Below are 20,229 nucleotides of genomic sequence, written 5' to 3'. Positions count from 1 at the left end.
TTTCGAGGTCACTGAACAAGCAAGTAATCGATAATCCGTTATCCACTAGCAGGTGTAATTTGGGCATGGTAAATCATTCACACAAGAAAGCGAATGTGTATTTGTTTGTGCGTGAGGACATGTCTGTGGTTATATTTGATGTGTGTTTATTCCATATCCTATATACCTAAACAGGCTTTGACGCTGCTTATACAAAGCAACTATTCATTTACTATGACTAAAAACACATATAAATTGGAGCCATTGATATCTTTGATAATTCGTACTCAGAAGGATGAATATAATGGAGAATTTGGCATTATAGGCGGGAGATCAGAGTTGGAAGAGATTTTAAAAAGTTGTCTTATAATTCCCCTTGTAACACGGAGGTCATTTTTATCAGGTGCACAGGTCACAAAAAATGGTACAAAATGAAACAAAAAGTATATACAATGCTGCAAGGTATAGATCATACGACAGTAACAATATCGTATACAAGAATTACACTTCAATCTGACGCCATGATTTGAATGAAGAGAAAAATGCACAAAGTATATTTTCTCTCCCAGTATTATTGTTGCGAGCATATTGAATCAATACATGCTATTGTGCTCTTCTCCGGGTTGCTCGCCAGCTGTGGTCCGCGAGTTATCAAAACCGTCACCCTGCGATTCAGGTGCGAAGAAGACAAACACCGATGTTTGGACAGCCATCTCGCTCGAAAGTGTTCTTAGTGCCAGAGACATATTTGTTATGTACAGTCACACTTCATCTCGGAGCGCTCGTCCCTATAAATTCTTGAGATGGAGCCCCGAACTGGCGTCATTGTGACCGAGAAATTATTGTCATAAATGACCATGAACTGCGTGATTTCGAAGAAAGCTTGCCGATTTGTCACATAGGCCTACACGTAGTGTATGTGGAATGGGGAAATGGCGATACGATAAAGCCTTAATAAACTTTGGCAAAACTTCATGTCACTTATTATAGATTTATAGGTACGAGGAATTATGTTTATTCGTACATTCACTACAGAAATGAAGAAATTGATAAATATGAAAATCTACGTAAATACGTATATTATAGACTAGACAGAACAGTGCTCCGGCGTGTGCATACGTGTATAATACCTATATGATGTATATGATGTATATAATCCATCCCGTATTTTATGTAAGTGTATTTTGACATAACGATTGTCCAATACATTCACATCGCGTGTAATGAATGGTGAATGATATCGTTGTAGCGAAGTCAATGTACATTTTAGTAGACCTATACCTTTTATAAATACTGTGCAGAGCCGTAAATGAAGATGCAGTCAGAACGATGGGAAGATCACATTAAACTTGACGGAGAAGACAAAAAAAAATAACTTTTGATAAGAAAGTAATATTCGATAGTGCATGGCTTTTAAAAGTCAATGCTGCCCGATAAACACAGGGAATTGACAAACATTGAATGTAAAATATGACGAAAATTGCTAGATGATAAGAAGCGACTAAGATCTTGCAAAATTTAGTTGGTGACGATGAATGAATGTTGATAGAAAGGATACATAAGTCATTCCGACGAATCATCCACAATCGAAACTGCAATTTCATAGGAAATCGAGGAAATGATTGCGTAATTCACCAGCTTATGCTGTTAAGATAATAGATATGTGTGTAATATTTACAGTACTTGAAAATTAATTGAAATTGCTGTAGTCTCATTAAGTGGCCTTAAAACAGAAGTATTTGATTTTAACCCAGTGCAGGTTTCTGATTAGCGAACAACAATATAATTGCTGTGAAGTATACATTTACCAGGTAACTGTATGGTGGAAAAACAAAACAAAGCTTTCTTTCTTATACTTTTCTTACACCTTTAATTCATCTGTGTGGCTTACCTGCTTGATGGGACTGTCTACACAGCGTCAGCGCGAGCACGAAAATTAGCACTGAAGTCTGACTAGTTCGCAAGGAATCCATCGTAAGCCGATGACACAGTATAAACACCGACCTCAGCTATTCACCGTCTTGTCAGTCAAATCAATGGGCATGCTATAAAGATACAAAATCCAACATTTGCCAAGAAACCCTTATCAAGCAACGCAGGACAGATATCTAGGCAAAATTTGGACCGGTCACCTCGTAGCTTTCATTCCATAATTCGTTTGAGAACTCTAGTCGACTGCATGGTATTGAATCCTGTGCGGTTTATCTAGAACGGAATTCTCCTTCGCTGAGAGGTTGTATTTTGTCCACCTGTTGTGCCTTCCGCCGTTCCGTCGTTACGCTTAGCAGCGGTTTCTCTTTTCACGTGTGTGCGTTCCAATGGGTTTCTTACTCATTGGGGCGCTCTGGACCTACTGATGCATTTTTCCTGTAGTGAGAAAGCACTCCTAGCGTGCGTGGTTCGGAACAATGGACGATACATCACCGGGAGCATTGTCTCCGAACGGGGGCCGTTACATTTAAATTGGGGTTAGGGCGTAGACACTCAATCTTCTTTGGATGAGAAAATGGAAATGTTATTGATCGCAGTGGGTGTTGACCGGTGGGGGAGTTACCCATCTGGTCAACAAGAAGCATGAGAAGTATCGGTGCCTTCCACATCGGATAGGGCACGTGGAATTTAAGAGGGAAAACAAGCTAACATCTCAATCATTTTTGTCAATTTATTGAAGTTAAGGAGTTGGGGAAATTACGTGGTACGTTTAAGTTATTGCTTTTTACTCGCTGTGTTTGCATGTGTGTGTATGTTTTTTGTGTGACGTGTGTGTAAAATGTGTGTGTGTGTACTTAAAAATACTCTGGATTCCCTAGGAGGAGGCATTTTTACGTTGGTGGGGGAGTGTTGTGTACATAATTATCGGAAATCACTAGTATAGTATATTGTTTTACTGTGTGTGTATAATGTGCGTAATTGTCTATGTGTGTCAGACGTTCCTTCAAAATATGCGCAGAAGATAAACGTGTAAATAATATAATCATATATATATATATATATATATATATGATTATATACACATAAACATCAATATCATATAGACGTATGTGTATGTATTTGTGGTAATTCATCGAAGTCTAACACAGACCATTTAAATAAAAACAGCAGCAATAACAGAGGGGCGGCATCACCCAACGGAAACAAAACAATCAACTTGCTAAAGCCAAATATCAAACCAATAGTAAAGACGGGACCGAACAATGATAACAACAATGACAACAACAAAAAATAATTAATGTTTCTCCTTTTCACAACGGGGAAAAAACAAATGGCGTGAACATCAACTGGAGGATGGAAAGTTCATAAATGGTTACGTGTAACAATGGCAATGTGAAAGAAAATTACTCACATTTTGCATGGCCTATATGTTTCTTTCGCTGTTTCTTTCTCTCTTTCTCTCAGGCTAAAGCAGTACAATCTGTCGTTTGTACATGAACATATGGGTATATAATCCAACTATAGATAAATATACAGTATATATTTATATGTATACATAAAATCATATATGTATACATGATATGAACCATATTTGTGTTCATGTGTGCCATGCGTGTTTGTGTGTAAGAATGTGAGTTCTTGTATTTTGATTCATCTCTTTCATATAATTATAAGAACTCTCAAACAGGAGAGTATAGACCATGTAGACAGTGATTGATTTTGCACTGAATTATCTTCAATTTACCTCTATTTTGCATGTAAACGATGTCTATAAATTAGATTACCAAATGATGTTTTTTATTTTATTTTATTTTCTTTTTCTTTTGGCTGAATACTTGCCATTTTGAAAGTGGGAATTCAACAAACAGTTGTTTTTTCGGTCTTCCGTCATGGAAGAATAACCTCAATATCATTCATATTATAGTTTACAGGGAGTACATGTATAGTCATTACAATCAGAACAATGCACGAAATAGCCTTACGAACAAGTATTCACCAGAGTACACATTTACAAAGTATAACAAAAGCCGGGCCGTCATAAGTTCCAGCACCCACCGGTTATACGCAACCATTGTGTCCACCTTCTATATGCTAGAAACCTTTAAGGTTTTTATTCTTATTTGTAGTTTTTCTAATTCTTGTTTTTAAACGCCTGTAACATCGAGTTTAAGAAGTACGTGGTTCTGTAAGTTCACCAAAAAATTCTTTAAAAAATTTAACATAAAGTTAAGTAGAGACTAGCATTCCAAGATTACATGCACCAGACATGTTTAAAGTGAAATTACGACTATAAACTAGAAAACAAATAAATTGGTTATCTATATCTACCTGTTGAAAAGGTCTGAAGACAATTTTTCAAATGGCATGATTAAATATTGACGTCTTAGTGATTATTTTGTGTTTGGTGTGTTGGATTCCGAAAATGGCCTCTAAATTATTAGCTCTCATTTGACCATCGATCAAAGACACAAAATGATTCTGAATTGTGCGGATTAAACTTATGGACAATGGGAAAATGGCATCAAAATGACTGTCAGTGAGAAAAGCACTGTTTTCTGTCCATACTACAAATGAGGACAAAAGAGAAATTGTTTATCAGATAAGGAGGTATAACAATTTCATTATAAATATATTTTGGTAGTCAACCAATCGGACTTTTTTCGTATTTGAACCAAAAGTGTCATTCTTGAATCAGAAATTGCTTTGTGTCATTAATTCAAACATTTCTGTCATGAATTTTAATCAATAACTTGTTGTGTCTTAGCAATTTTTCCCATGCAACAACCGATGCAACAAAACATTTTATCTCTAAAATTAAAGTATTCCTACACACACTGTATTCATCTCTTCAGAGGGTACCTTATGACACGTTGGCTTTCATCCGTATCAAACCTTCCCTACCCCTCTCTGGTTGTTAGCCTTTACTTCTCATTTTCCTTTTGAGTCACTATAACCCAGCAATAGAGCTGGTCGGAGATTTTCTGGTCCAGGCCTCACTGGTTTTCAGTGGTTCGGCTTCAATTACATGTGGTGCCATCCTTGTAATCTTCGAAAGCCCTCTGCCATTCCACCATGTCGTCCTTCCAGTCATCATAGCTTTCCCGCCATTCTGTCTCATCCTGGTCGATGTCGCCTGTAAAATAGAAGTAAAATAGAAATAGTAGTCGAAGTAGAACACACAATATTGCAGCGATTTTGAGATTTTTCAAATCAATGATAGAGTAATATGGTTCATGATTCATGCTCCTATTACTTATCAGCAGAGACATTTGTAGCTGGATAGAAAGGCAAAAATTCAACGCAGAATGAATAGCACCAGAAGAAACTGATTACGATTATCATGACGAAACATTCTTAAATAGCTCTCAATACACTTCAACTGCTAGACTTATAACAGCACGAAATAATCAATGTCAATATACACACAAACGATACAGAAGATTCCTGTGCTGTGGTACATGATTTGTTTTCAGAACACTTGTTTGGTGGGAACCGGGAATGTTGAGTGTAAATGAAGGAGAAACTTGGAGGAAGAGCACAGTATGAGATGGTTCGAAATTATTTCTATGTGTGCGTGTACCCGAATGAGAGGCTGATGGAGAATGGGATGATGGTGAGAAAAATGAAAGAAGAAAAAAAGGAGAAAGGGAGAAGAAGAAACCGAGAAGGTGCCGAGCTGATCCAAAGCATAAAAACAAATGCAATATATTGAATGTATTTCTGAAAACATTCAAACACGTCGATATCTGCTTAAGATTAGTGGTGGAGGAGGAGGAGGAGGAGGAGGAAAAAGATGTGGAGGAATAGGAATGGTAACGGAAAGGAAGTAGGTGACTTCGATGAGGATGAAGATGATGATGATGAGAAAGGAAAAGGTAAAACATATATAAAGAAGAATAAAAGAGCAAAAGGTTTGTCATAAAACAACATCATTTTAAAGCTATGGGGGTTACATGAGTATTTCGGTTCAGTTCACTACAGTTCATTAATATCATTTATTTCTGCAACTTTTTCATCAAACCGACATTAAAAAATACGTGAGAGAGAGCAAAAACAAACACAAAAACAAAAAACAAACAAACAAACAAACAGACAAAAAACCGACAAGTGCATAATACATAAACGACGTTTGCAATTAAATATTCAAAGACATAAATAATATGTTATACGAAAATACGTCATACGTTGATTCTGTTTCTAAAAAAATTATTCGTATGAAAATCCAAATTGTTTGATTTTTCATGAAATAGCCTAATATACGTATAGTACTGTGAGAATCGTATTAAAGCTTGTAGCATTGGCTGTCCCGAAAAGTATAGTTTCTTGATGAGATGACCGCTTTTTGAAATACATCTATAAGAGGTTAATCTACGTAAAAGAAATCAAAATGTAGTCACGAGTTTCACGGACTTACTGGTAAAGCTAATGAGAGATGGCATGTACTGATTCCAGAAGTGACATTCACTCGCTCTAGCGGCTCTTCCCACTCCCAGTTCGAGGGACATCTCTTTGTGACTGAGCTCAGGGATGGTGTAGAGAGGCCAGAAATCTTCCCCGTCTCCTCGAGGAACTTCCTCGCTGGGTCTGCTGGGATCTCTGCGGATAGTTACAAGGCAAAGAGTACCGTTATTCAATCCGATAAAAATCTAAATTGATTATGTCATCATTAGGGCAATTTAGGTCACTTATGCTTGGAATCTTACGTGCATATCACATGAGTTCTTAAAACCTATCTTTGTACTGCTCATCTTAACCCCAACCTGTTGAGCAAAAAACAATTTTAAAGTCAACATGTCTCTTACTCATATATTGTGTGCAGTTGTTTAACTCATCCACTAACTAAATGCAAATATGGTCGAAACTTTGGGTAGAGAATATCGGGGGTTGTTATGTGAACAAGATCTTACCCTGACTTTGCAAAGTTTGTCCAGAATTCCATGAACTTAACGGAGAGGGCGTTTTCTTCCGCGGTCATATTGTGTGCCTTGATGTTGTACAGCTCGTCTATAAAGGGCATCCCAAAGACAAAAGTCAGATCTTCTGCATGGCCTGCTCCGAGCCACGGAGTTGAGGGGTAGATTTCTCCATACTGAAGATTGCTCCTAGCAATGGACATGGTCATGAAAACAAATAGATAATGGATCAATGTATTGAAGGCATGATTCGCTACAACTGCAAGGATAGGTCAGAAAGTATACACACGTAAAGGTATAATTGTCATCAATTTCCAAGGTGATTTTATTGACGTCCATCAAGGATTACAGGTATTTTATTTGATTTTATGTTAACATTGGAAAACTATCTTCAAAATAGATAAGCACTTGAATTTTTGCAACAACCTTTTGTATGGTCTGCCTATAGTGCACAGATCAGTAAACTGTGCAGATTTTAGATTTAGCTTGATGTGAGGATTAGGATTGGGGGGTTACGCTGACGTTTGGAAGTAGAATTTATTGGCTCAGTTTGGCTTAGCGTGCAGATATTTCATGGGAACAATTTTTGCAGGGGCAAATGTCATGGAACCATAAAAGGGAGGTGTTGGGCACACACACACACACACACACACACACACCCACAACACACACACACACACACACACAGAGTAATCAGTCTACTCGTTTTGACAAGAAAAGTGTGAACCAGACTGCGTACTTTGTTGGCACGTGGGTCATGTAATATTTGTATACCGTCCCCCCGGCGGTTACATGCTCCCTGATTACGTAATCTGTGGGGGCGGCGAAATCGATGTCGGTTCCCAGATCGACCAGGGATGAGAAGTAATCCGCGTCCGGGTCATCTGCGATGGTCCAGTCAATGTACTCCTGATTGATGGCATCCCCGAGAATATCATCGTTGAACCCGTAACTCCTGAAATAATTTACGAAGTAGTCGAAGGCTGTACGGTTGATCACAGGCGGGATTGGGCTGCCCATATAGTCAGGTAGAAAGGAGAACGGAACCAAAGTCCCCTCGTCTTTGTTGAACCCCGCGAGTAGCGGTACCTTCGCAAAGTCTCCCATCTCGTAAAGGTTCGTTGGAGTGTCTTCCAGAAATGTACCGTCAAGGGTAACTGGGCAAAGCCCGCCGAAATTATACACCTATCAAGCCGTTGAGAGACAAGGGAAGAAAGAGAGAGAGAGAATACCTCATGATGACGAATGACAGTACATTTTAACAAATATATGTTTCTTATATATAATAAGCACACTTCATTTATTTTCAGCCATCGTTTCGATACATAACTGTCCAAGAAGGATTTAAGACATCCTTGCAATGTTACCACACATTATTATTTTAGCATTTTCTTTTATTCTCTCACATTCATAAAGAATATCAAGGCCTAACCAATGTTTTTGTATGCGCTATGTATTAAGAAGAACGTTGATATTGATCATAACAAAATGTCTTTCGATGAATGATTCCCAGAAGGTGGAATGAAGAAGTGTAAAAATGCGTTATGAAATCTTAAATTCACACATCGGTATAGGTCATGAATACATGAAAAGTCATTACACGTACGCGATGTACTAAAGAGTTACAAAACATCTTCAATAAGACATGACTTGTATCTTTTTTTTAAACTTGTAACTATTTGATGACATTTCCTGATACAAACCTCTTTTCATGGAATTTGGTAATGTGTATGTACGTAATGTAATCGAGTAGCCTTTCAGGCATTTATATCGGTCTAGTGGCATTTTATTTTCCTAAGGATGGGACTGTGATAAGGACTGCAAAGGTCTGATTTATGACGATATGTAAGTTGTTGTTTTTTTGTATCGCATAACTCTTACTCGTCAATTTTTTAAAACATTGTTTACCTCATTGGCTTTCATTCTTAGTTCGTCAGCATCTTGGAGTTTTAGGCAGGCAACCAAAACTTCGGAGGTGGACGTATCGCACCCGAAGGCGACCCCCAACTCTCGGGATAGCCTCCTTTCCCTCTCTGGATCGTGCTTAAAAGCCCAAGTACTGAAAGCAGTGCCGCTCTGTTTCAGTAATAAATGTACAAATAGACACATATAAACAAAAATATAAATGCTAAAGGCGTAGTTTTATTAAACTTTTTGCTCTAGTATCATCGAAATGCCAGATAATCAGAAACCTTGATTCCACAGATCTATAATACGCAATGCTGTCAGCACCTGGCAATGCAAATTTAAATGCATGGTCCTCATTTGCACACCAGCATTATTGTTTGATTTTTAAGTGAATATTTTGGTCTATACTTATGCACAGACACAAAACACAGGAATGATAAAGTCTTATTTATCCTTTATAGCCTCTTCAGTGTTGCCACTGCTCTACCAGAGGGCCCTGCCATTATCATTACCCTATTAGCGTTCCTAGATACCCATTTATACACCTGGGTCGAAAGGGACATGATGGGAAAAACATCTTGTCCAAGGGTGTAAGCGCAGGGCGGGAATTCAAATCGGATTCTCCAATTCGGAGTCGAGAGTCTTAACCACCAGAGCCTTCTATTACAGAGTTTGGCCAACCCTGTTATAAGTTTTCCGATCTACGGTGCCCATTGTGTGCCCACCAAAGAGGTTGTATAATATCATGTAATAGAGTAAGCACTCACCATTCAGTGCGTACAAATGAAAACGGGGCCAAGTGAACAGTGGCACGCGCGCACGAAAGAGGTCGACTACCAGAAACGTATGGTACCCTCGCGAATGCTAGACTTCTCGACCACTTTGCTAGTCGTTCAATTGGCCCCGCTTCTATATGCGAGCGCGCACTCTATCACATTGTAGAACCTCTTTGGTGGGCACAAGGTGGGCACAAGATGGCGCCTGCGTTTAAGTTGGCCAAACTCTGTAATAGAAGGCTCTGTTAACCACTATCAGAGCGGGTTGATAGATATCTATCAACACGCTCTGACCACTATGCCACAGCGCCCCCACATAACAATCACAAACATAACAATTATATTTTATGAATAGACATAGGCCTACATATTATTTGGATTGTTTGAGCGAAAAAAGGTCGTATTTTCATTCCCCTAAAAGCCTGTTATATTATATACCTAGATATAGCATCATGGTGGTCAAAGGGTTACGCACATTTGGTTTTGTGCCAATAATGCCATTTCTATTTACTCACCTGTAAGATGGCTTTATTGAAGAAGCCGCGGCTGAGCTTGGATAGGAGATGAAAACTGACGCTCGCTGACCCGGCACTTTCCCCGAATATCGTGATGTCATCTTTATTACCACCAAAAGCTGAAAAAGATTAAACTTGAAGTTGATTTGTAGCATTTATCTAAAATTGAAAGCCGCTATATTGTATTTTCCCATTTTATACATGGAGCAAAATGAGACAAACTAGGAAGGCGGCATGCCAGCTGAACGTCACAGGCTCGAGTACAGCCCACGAGTCATTTACAACAACCCATGCGTTCTACAGCTCATACGAGTCATTTTACAGCACACTAGCTATAGACAATTGTATATTCCGCAAAGTTGTAAACTGTTGTTTTCTTGCTCGAAGTGAAGATCTGTGGAATGGACATACACATTCATGTTGCAAAGACATTAATTTCGAACGCCAACAAATGGGACTGCTGACAGATAATGCATTGGCACTCGATGAAATTGTTTTCGATGAATTTTCCGATTTCCTCAGCTTTCATTTTTGTCTCCTGCAGCAAGGAGTCCAGACACCTGGAAATGAAATTGTATATCTCTTTTGCACTCGATTTCCTTAAATAAGAGCTCTTACCCTCGATGTTATCATAAATCCACTCCAGTGCAGCGACCTGATCCAGCATACCATAATTGCCTGGTGCCACATCGTCCTCTGGAGAAAAAAAAAGAGAGGGAAATAAGAAGAAATAGATAGATAGATAGATAGATAGATAGAAAGATAGATAGATAGATAGATAGATAGATAGATAGATAGGTAGATAGGGAGTCAGTGGCAGAGAGAAGTGAACAGAGAAGTGGGGGATGATACAAGAAGGAGAGAAAATGAATAAGAAAACAGGACAAAGAATATGGTGGATTCGATTCCTGCATCTTTAAACTGACTTTATAACGTAACAGCTTGGAATATGCGCCGACAAACGATCATGCGCGTATATTGTGTTGGTTTTTACCCTTTAGTCTCATACAGTGATTCCAGTGCTGTACCTGGTCCATGTAGGCCTAATAATGATTGTAGGCATTTGTTTTCAATGGATACCAAAAGCTCATGTAATAGAATCACTGGCTAACCAATGCTAATTACAAAAGAGGCTGATAACCTAAAAGCCTCACATCAAACTGAACCCCACGTAGACCAGCTAGTGCAGCTGAATATGGGCTATCCAGCAATCTTTTCAGATGAAAAAAAAATGAACAAACAAACAAACAAACAGACGTAAGACGGTGATTCTTATTGTTTTTGATATCTCAAGCGCGTTTTTTTTCTTTTCACACGTAATGATAACAGGAAACAATAAAGGATACACACTATATAGTAATGCTATGATGAGAGACGCAAACAAAATATGAAATATTTACAGGTTCTTCTCATGGAAATTACGATATGCATTGGCTGGATGAGGCCCAGACGATCGGATCAAAATATATAAAGCTTATAATTAGTTCACATAGTTTAGTTCATAAAGCACAGTCTATTTTGGCTGGAGTAGCAAATGGATCATTGCCACTTACTTGGGCAATACGGTGAATAGTTATTAGTTTGTAGAATGTGTTATAATGGTTTAGTAAATTCAGGGTTAGGCTACTTATTGTTTCCAAACTGCCTGGTATATTTTCATTTGATGTTTTTTTTTTTGCATAAAGAGAGTTGGTCCAAGCGAAAGATAAAATGAAAACATGTGAACATTTAACTTGCTGTATTCCACATCTGATAGATAGGACCATGGACAAAAATGAAAAGCCTTCCCAGAAAATGCTACTGAAATTGAACGTGTTTTGCTGGTTCGGAAGCAATGAGGAAGCATGCCCATACTAAACTACTATTCTATAATTTACGCAGGTATAAAGTAACAAGAATCCACTTGCTACTACAACGTATACGCAAATGCGTTCGTAAACATAAAGGGCGGAGTACCTGTTGAAAATTGCGCAAAGATACCCAAGCGATAGTTTATCGCTACTACTATGACGTCACCAACAGTAACCAATGGTACACCATAATAATCATAAGCCATGGCCGTTCCACCACTGAAACCTCCCCCGTGAATCCACACCATCACAGGAGTGCCAGGTTGCTGCAAGACAAGAAAAGTATATGTATGACGTCACCTGTTACACACGTGCACAATCAAAATGCGCATGTTTAAAATTGGATTTTTTTTTCAACATTAACCTATCGTTCATTAACACGTATACACACGTGGCCTCCATATAAACACCTATTTTTTTTTTGAAATTATAGTCTCAACTGAAGCTGGCACGGATGTAAACATTTGACTTTTTTATATTTACATTTTTACTTTTTTTTATCATAAGTACACACACACACACACACACACATTTTACAAGTGTGTAGAGGGTGTACATGCAATGTTAATGCTATCTTTTTTTGTAATGTTATTACCCTTTCACTTGAGGCATATATGTTCAGGTACAGGCAGTCCTCTGACAGAACGGGGTACAACCCCTCATACGGGTCTTGCACACAGGCCGCTGAGAACTCGGTAGCATTTCTTTCTCCTGTCCACGAAGCCTTTGGTAGTGGGGGATCGAATCTCTCTGGCGGCTCGGCATAGGGCACTCCCTGCAATCATAGAAGAAATAAATGTCACCTGATTTTGATACTCATATTGATTTTTATTACATATCTCAATTATGAATTCAGTTCAGTTCAACTCAATTCAAATATATATTTCCATCAAACAAAAAGCAATAGATAATAGTATGCAAGGATTTCTTTTCATCTCGTATCGTTGAACAATTAAAAAATGTAGAAGTCATATAAGATATTATATAAATCATATGAAAGGAATATTACATAACGAGAGAGCAACACGCACTTTGCTATATGGTAATAAAGTACAGATACGTAGTGGAATACAGCGATCTGCCGAAAAGCGGAGCTTGTAAAACGTAGATCACCCAAAAAACATCATCAACCACAACAACAAAAACACTCACACACACAATATACAAACAACATATACCTCTACATGCAAAATGAATATAAGTATGTACTGTTAAAGCATTTATTTTGACAATTGCTCTTTATGATGCTATGATGTACACCACATCGCAGACAGATTGAACTTATTTCAAAGTAGAAGGAAGTACAAGGAAAGTACAAGGAAATGTTAACTTAAAATAACGCAACGACATCGCAGAAACTGTATACATATATACTGTAAAGACCACAAACGAGAGTAAATGCTCCTATTACCGCATTATTTTTTCGGGTGCTGTTCGTTATTTTGAAGGTTTGTTATTCCGAAGGTTCGTTAATCCGAAAATGAAAAAAAGTTCAATAATCCGAACATTTGTGGCGTTATTCCGAAGGTTCGTTTTCGTTAATTCGAAAATGAAATAGGGTTCGTTATTTCGAAGGTTCGTGGATATGAAATGATATAGGGTCCGTAGTGAACCTTCGGAATAACAAACCTCATCACATTTTCGGATTAACGAACCTTTGGTGTAACGAATCTTCAGAATAACGAACCTTCGGAATAACGAGCTGTAACCATTCCCCCCCCCATAGTCTCCTTTGAGAACTTTTTCGTTGTTTTCATTATTCTTTCCTTTATTTTTTTCTACATGAAAAGAAACACAAAGGAAGCCTATTGAGAAGAACATTATGCCTGTTCATGATGACTTACCAGAAAGACGTCGACATCGCGCGTCTTATTGATGAACGTGTCTTCGCTGAAGCTGACAGTCTTTCCGACGAGGATTCCCTCATTGACTGTCACTCGAGGATTTTGTGCATCCACCACCTCGAGGGCAGTGACAACTGCCAGTACAAGGACAAATGTCTTCATTGTAAAATCTGAACCAGGTTCAATCATTTACTGTTGCACCATTCATCTGAAGCAATATAGGTGGTGATAGTGTAGCATACATCCACAGCCGCCTAGCGCCGAATTCCTTGAGACAGGGCCAACTCCGATGCTATGTACCTCGTTTCACGAGCACGAGAACTGTATAAGGAAAATATGGACCTTTGATCCTTCGATCATCCACACCCCTGCATGGTCTTATGTAAGAACCGCGTAAGCAAACAGAGTTGTCTGATACCAATACTGACTTGTAACTTCCCACGCTCAACATTCCTTATTCTCTGTCATGACGACTTCTGATCCAAATCTTCAACATCTATCATAAAAACACTCCATGAACAAACACATCAGCATATACAAGCACTCACACACACATACATAACAGATTCATATCGTATTATCTTATTCTTAATTCGAATACCATTAACATACAGTATAACACATAATTGTGTATAGGGTCACGACATTCTTTCATTCGTAAGGTTATGAACATTTGCACAAAGTACAATCTAATCATTCAAGCATTAATCCTAGTGTACACTGGACGAGATAGATTAATAGTTTAAGATCAAAGTGAACTGAAACTCGACTTTGTATTATAAACGCATTCTTGCTGTGTAATGTTTTCTGCAAATATTTAGCGGACATTACATTAAAGTCAGAATATCTGATATAATTTTGCTGAATCATTCACTGTTAACGGGTTTCTGGAGTTTAACTACAATACTGATTTTGATATTTGCTTTCCTCGACATTGAAATCTGTTAAAAGAATAACCCATCTTTTGTTTGTCAGCATGATTTCCAAAGAACACGCAGTTTCAAAGATTTGTCCTGTGCAAAGGGGAAAAAAAGATATTCCTGTTTCCTCCCTAAACGACATCACCTTTTTCGAAATAAGGTTTTTTTATCATAGGATCACGATGACGCCATCGTCTTGCAAATGTAATAGAGATTTTATCTCTTTGCTTTTGATGGAATAGCACGTGTGGGTGACGCAACGACCTTTACTGAAGGTTGGGCACTTTGTTTTTTCAGCAAAGCTGTTGACGTGTTAAATATGGCCACATCTTAGTGTTAACCTTACTAAGGTACCTCTGGATCTGTCTTTAGGACAACGCTGATGTCAGCTGGAAAGCGACATCTCAAAGAAATCTTCATGATTGATTTTGCACTGCAGTAATTGGTTTTAGGGTCCAAGTTAGCTCCATGGTCCAAGAAGTAAAGAGCAAATCATACTTACAAACGCATACACACACACACACACACACACACACACACACACACATATATATATATATATATATATATATATATATATATATATGTGTGTGTGTGTGTGTGTGTGTGTGTGTGTACATATACGCACACACGCACACTTATGCACATCAAGACAACAACAAACACACCACCACAAGACTCGACTGACCTCTGAGAGTGACCCCTCACTTTCTACCAAGAGCATGACGGCAGGCACCGAATGAATTAATGGCTATACATGTTATATTTGTGTCTTACTGATCATAACATTGCGATAGTTTTAATACAACAACAGTTTATAATGTATATACCAAAGTAGGCTTTATATGCAAATCCTGTTCTACTCCGGAAACCAAAGATATCTCGGTCACAGTAATGGTTCACATTTTAGTATAGTTTTTTTTTTCTTTCTCTAATCACATGGGCATACCCCGCTTTTCTTATTTGGTACCATTAAATCACGCATCATCTTATATCCGTTCTCCGTTTCTTTGTCACAAACACTAATTACTCGGGGCTTACAGCCAAACAAGCTAGCTTTCATGTAGGTCCCGTCATACTTTTCTTTGTTCAACCTCATTTCGATTTTGACCAGTTATCATTACAATTGCTGTGTTATCACCATGTATATTGTTTGTTTTCTGCACATTGTTTACAAGGTAAAAGAACTTATATTATTATTTCTGTTGTAATGTTCATAAACGAGAAGTATGGAAATAAATTGAATTGAATTGAATTGAATTGAATTGAAATAGTTCTGTTTTTATTTGATCTCGACAACTACACAATGATTATATATCATATAGTTCCAAACATTGTATTTGCTCCGCGTATAGGCACTCATTGGCAATATATACAATATCAGATACATTTTGACATGATTATATATGTATGTTTTATACATGTATGATATAAACATGTATATATAAGGAATTATTGCGTTCATGAGCACAATTGTTTTATTATGTGAGAATGTTTCTATTCATTATTCATCTCTCTGACGCTTGAATAAACATCTTACAAACAGGAAAGTTTCATGACACAAACTTGTCGGATTTCTATTGAATTATCTTTTATCTATCTCATTTCCCATTTAAACATTCAAAAGATGATTACATGGAATGAAAAAAAGTATAATTCGGTTTTTCATTAATATGGCATTTTACAGGGGGTGTTACTATTACAATGTCGTTGTGACTAATTGACAAAGGTATAGAGATTATCAAAGTAGGCTTACAGGAAAATCTTTTATGTTCAAGAACTCACCGGATTATACATGGAATCTAAGAACGACATTATTATCTAAGTCCGCCGAAAAATATCAAAAAATTTCTAATAAACGTTAAAACATGTAGACTAGAATTGCAGAGTACAAATCTACACCAGATTTTTTTTTTTCGCAACATATTTGGTAAACAAATAAATTGAATTTCAACATCTGCCTATTAAAAATGTCGAAAGAAAATCCTTTGAATCATGCATTGAAATTGACGTCTACGTTTATTTCTTGCTTTAGAATAGTGTGGTAGATTCCAATAATGGATTCTTTGATAATAATGATCACATCCCATGAGTTCGACATCGGTCGAATAAGGCCCATGAGTTCGACACTATAGGTAAAACAGCCCACGAGTTCGACGTTACAACACGGGGCTCAATGTGTCGGCCTCGGGAGTCTTGTTTGCTTACTGTGGAACTCATGGGTTGGATGACCCGTGAGGTGTATGATTCGTGGGTGTCAAACCCGTGGCGTACATCCTGTCTGGTTGTTTATTTTTAACTTTCCTTTTCAACCACTATTTAACCCGGTGACAGATTTTCTGGCGGTCCAAGTCTCACTGGTCGCCAGTGGTTTAATTACACGTGGTGCCATCCTTGTAATCTTCGAAAACCGTCTGCCATTCGACCATGTCGTCCTTCCAGTCATCATAGCTTTCCCGCCATTCTTTCTCGTTCTCGTCCATGTCGCCTGATTATTGGAATGAAATCGTTGATAGAATTATATGATTTTAATATAAAGTTAGAATTAGAAGAATCATTGGAAATTAGATATTTAAAAAAAGAAGAAAGGGAGAAGAAGAAAGGAAGAGCAGTTAGAAGAGTAAGAATTTGAGAAGGGGCAGAACAATATTGCGCTCAGAATAAGGTTGAAATATGAGGAAAGGACCATATTAAAACTTGAACCGTGGCTTGGAAGGACATTAAAATCCGCTGAAAGTGAAATTTCAGACTGAGATAAAAGTTTGTCCGGAAAAGAAATGTCAAATGTAACAAGCATATAATAGTGAAATTCTATTGGTCGAAATCGGATTAAATGTAAGAAAGTTTGGAAATGAATTTCCGTCAAAGTCATACATTTTTGTAGAAAAAAAATCTTGAACAGTATATTACAGATGTCGTCACCTCACAAATTCTGGTTTGGAAAAAAAAACAAATCAAGTTTTCTTATCAAAAGTTCAAAACATAATGCTTCTCCCTGTTGAAAAACTTCAAAATAATGATCAGTCATCAAAATATCAAAATAGATTCCATCACAGGTAGATGTTTTTATGTTTGTTTACATATATAAAGAATAGGCCTTTGACACAATCAACCATGAAATATTATTATACAAATTACAACACTATGGGATTCGTGGGAGGGCCTTGGAGTGGTTTAGAAGTTACCTTACTGGAAGAACTCAATTTGTTAGTTTGAATGGCCATGTGTCCAGTTCACAGCCTATAACTTGTGGGGTACCGCAAGGATCCCTTTTAGGTCCTTTATTGTTTATTCTTTATATGAATGACTTTCGCAGTTCGTCCTCTCTGCTCTATTTTCTACTTTTTGCCGATGACACCAGTATTTTTTATTCAAATCGAAACCCTCATGTTCTACTGAATACCGTAAATACTGAATTAAAATCAGTATCTAAGTGGATTCAGGCTAATAAATTGTCATTGAATTTGACCAAGACAAAATTTATGGTTTTTAGCAATATAATCAATATTTTACCGGGTAAGTTGGTTGTAAACGACGTAGAATTGAACCAGGTGGAATATATAAAATTCCTTGGTCTCTATATTGATTGTTAGTTGACATGGAAAGTTCATGTTGATTCTTTGCGTAAATTATTATCAAAAAATGTAGGTGTTATGTATAAGTTAAAACAGTTTTTTCCTAAACATGTTCTGCATTCATTGTATTCTACTCTATTTTTGCCTTATATAGGTTATGGAATCCTGGCAGGGGGAAACTGCTGTACAACTAGACTTAATTCTTTATTATTGATACAGAAAAGAGCTATACGGATAATTAACTTCGCCACATTTTTCGAACACACTAATGTCTTATTCTTTTCCAGTAGAACACTTAAGATCCAGGATTTATATCATTTTAATATCGGGTCATTTATGTATCAGTTAAACTCAGGTGGTCTCCCTGATGTGTTTTCTTCGATGTTTGTCAAAAATACTGAAGTTCATTCTTACCCTACTAGACAAAAAGATTCTTTTCATCTTTCTCCTGTACGAACCGTATCTGCTTAAAAAACGATAACCACTACAGGACCTAAATTTTGGAATGAGTTGGATAGAGAAATAATCCAATCTCAGTCTCTTTATTCATTTAAACATAAACTTAAACTAGTTTTTCTGAATTCATATCTATAGCTATTCTTCAATCCTCCTCGATATTCTCTGTTCATACTTCACATTACTGACATTATCGATTATGTAACATGTGCCTCGCTCGTGATTTCTGTATTATCTCCTGAACTTCCTTTGTACACATTTGGTATCTCTGCTATTGTACACTGCATCTGACTTGTACCTCGCTCGGGTGATCACGCAACACTCAAGAAGTCTGTGCCGCGGACATTGTTTTCATTGTTTTCTTTTTTCTTTTTCTTTTTACTTTTTGGCGTTTATATTTCTCCAATTCAGAAATTGTCATTCCTTTAATTACATACCCAAGTAAGAAATAATCTCACATCCGCATCTGGGAATCTACACCCTACAAGCAATGCTTCTATGTAGATTCCTCATATTTCACATGTTTTATTGTCTTATAAGCTGTATGTGACAATTCATCCAGGCTTTTGTATTGTGATGTTTATGTTTTATGTATTTGTTGAAATGTGGAATATGGAACAATAAAAAACAAAACAAAAAACAAAATAGGAAAATCGATTGTTTTTCGTGACATTGTTTAAAAAATTGCATCTTTTCTTTCATCACAATTACAAAAGGTAAAAAAAAATGTCGGTGGGATGTCACAAAGAATAAAGTTGTTTGATTGGATGATCGTCCTTACAAATTCACTTACAAAAGGTTAATCTACGTAAAACAAAAACAAAACAAAACAAAACAAAAGAACAAACAAAAAACATGTAGTCACGAGAATGACAGACTTACTGGTAAGGCCAATGAGAGTAGGCATGTAGTGATTCCAGAAGTGACATCCCCTCGCTCTAGCGGCTCTTCCCACTCCCAGCTCAAGGGACAGCTCTTTGTGACTGAGCTCAGGGATGGTGTAGAGAGGCCAGAAATCTTCCCCGTCTCCTCGGGGAACGTCCTCGCTGGGTCTGCTGGGATCTCTGCATTCAGTTATACGACAAAGAATCATGATTCGTATTCATTTTATTCTGAATGCCGTTTGTCAAGCAAATGAATATGAAAGTAATCATTTTGTCATTGAGACCACTTACTCGTAAGTTACGTTTCTTTCAAAGTTTAACTGAATATCACTCATTCTGCTTAGATAGATATCTTCATAGATTGTAAGCATAACAGTCACAAATCGGTGTTACCTTCAGACAAACCAAAATTTCATTTTTTGTTCGTCTAGGTGCCGTCTTTCTCATTTCTGCCTCTCTTATCAGACTGCATTTTAAGGTACATCATTTTTACTCTTTATGACTTATGAGGTACGATATGTTGGTATATATTTATATATATACACATATGCAATTTTGAATCTACTGTATATATATATTTTTTTCAATTCATCTAAAGTATCTAAAGACTTTTTAAAGTACATTTAGTAATATTTTGAAAGTAATGAAGTATGATTGTATATAATGTATTTGATGTA

The 20,229-nt window shown here is 37.2% G+C and overlaps 2 protein-coding genes across 2 annotated transcripts in view; both read right to left on the bottom strand.

Moving 5' to 3' along the window:
• Positions 1-4,928: 4,928 nt before the first annotated feature.
• On the bottom strand, positions 4,929-13,879 carry LOC139730299 (acetylcholinesterase-like). The gene is made up of 10 exons (XM_071641176.1): positions 13,718-13,879; positions 12,469-12,648; positions 11,980-12,139; positions 10,642-10,719; positions 10,024-10,142; positions 8,733-8,900; positions 7,564-8,009; positions 6,819-7,013; positions 6,326-6,507; positions 4,929-5,044 (listed from the first exon to the last, which is right to left on the bottom strand). Exons 1-10 carry the CDS (start codon positions 13,877-13,879, stop codon positions 4,929-4,931), a joined length of 1,806 nt encoding a protein of 601 aa, XP_071497277.1.
• A 3,130-nt stretch (positions 13,880-17,009) lies between these two features.
• LOC139730298 (acetylcholinesterase-like) overlaps positions 17,010-20,229 on the bottom strand; it is a 37,720-nt gene continuing 34,500 nt past the window's right edge. The window contains exons 9-10 of the mRNA XM_071641173.1: positions 19,551-19,732; positions 17,010-17,125 (exon numbers count right to left, since the gene is read on the bottom strand). Of these exons, the coding sequence (XP_071497274.1) occupies positions 17,010-17,125; positions 19,551-19,732 (298 nt within the window). The remainder of the gene's footprint in view (positions 17,126-19,550; positions 19,733-20,229) is intronic.

This window comes from Diadema antillarum, unplaced genomic scaffold, assembly GCF_040938485.1.
Source record: "Diadema antillarum isolate AM-2024a unplaced genomic scaffold, OU_Dant_1.0 seq00000301_RagTag, whole genome shotgun sequence".
Lineage (NCBI taxonomy): Eukaryota > Metazoa > Echinodermata > Echinoidea > Diadematoida > Diadematidae > Diadema > Diadema antillarum.
The sequence above is the reverse complement of the archived record's forward strand: the minus strand, read 5'-3'. Positions and strand labels throughout refer to the sequence as shown.

Excerpts from the sequence above, each read along its gene's own strand:
- LOC139730299 (XM_071641176.1), bottom strand. The coding sequence starts at position 13,879 with ATGAAGACATTTGTCCTTGTACTGGCAGTTGTCACTGCCCTCGAGGTG. Across the intron at positions 10,720-11,979 it reads CTTTGCGCAATTTTCAACAG|AGGACGATGTGGCACCAGGC; the intron begins GTACTCCGCCCT and ends TTTTTTCTCCAG. Across the intron at positions 8,901-10,023 it reads TCAATAAAGCCATCTTACAG|AGCGGCACTGCTTTCAGTAC; the intron begins GTGAGTAAATAG and ends TTACTGAAACAG.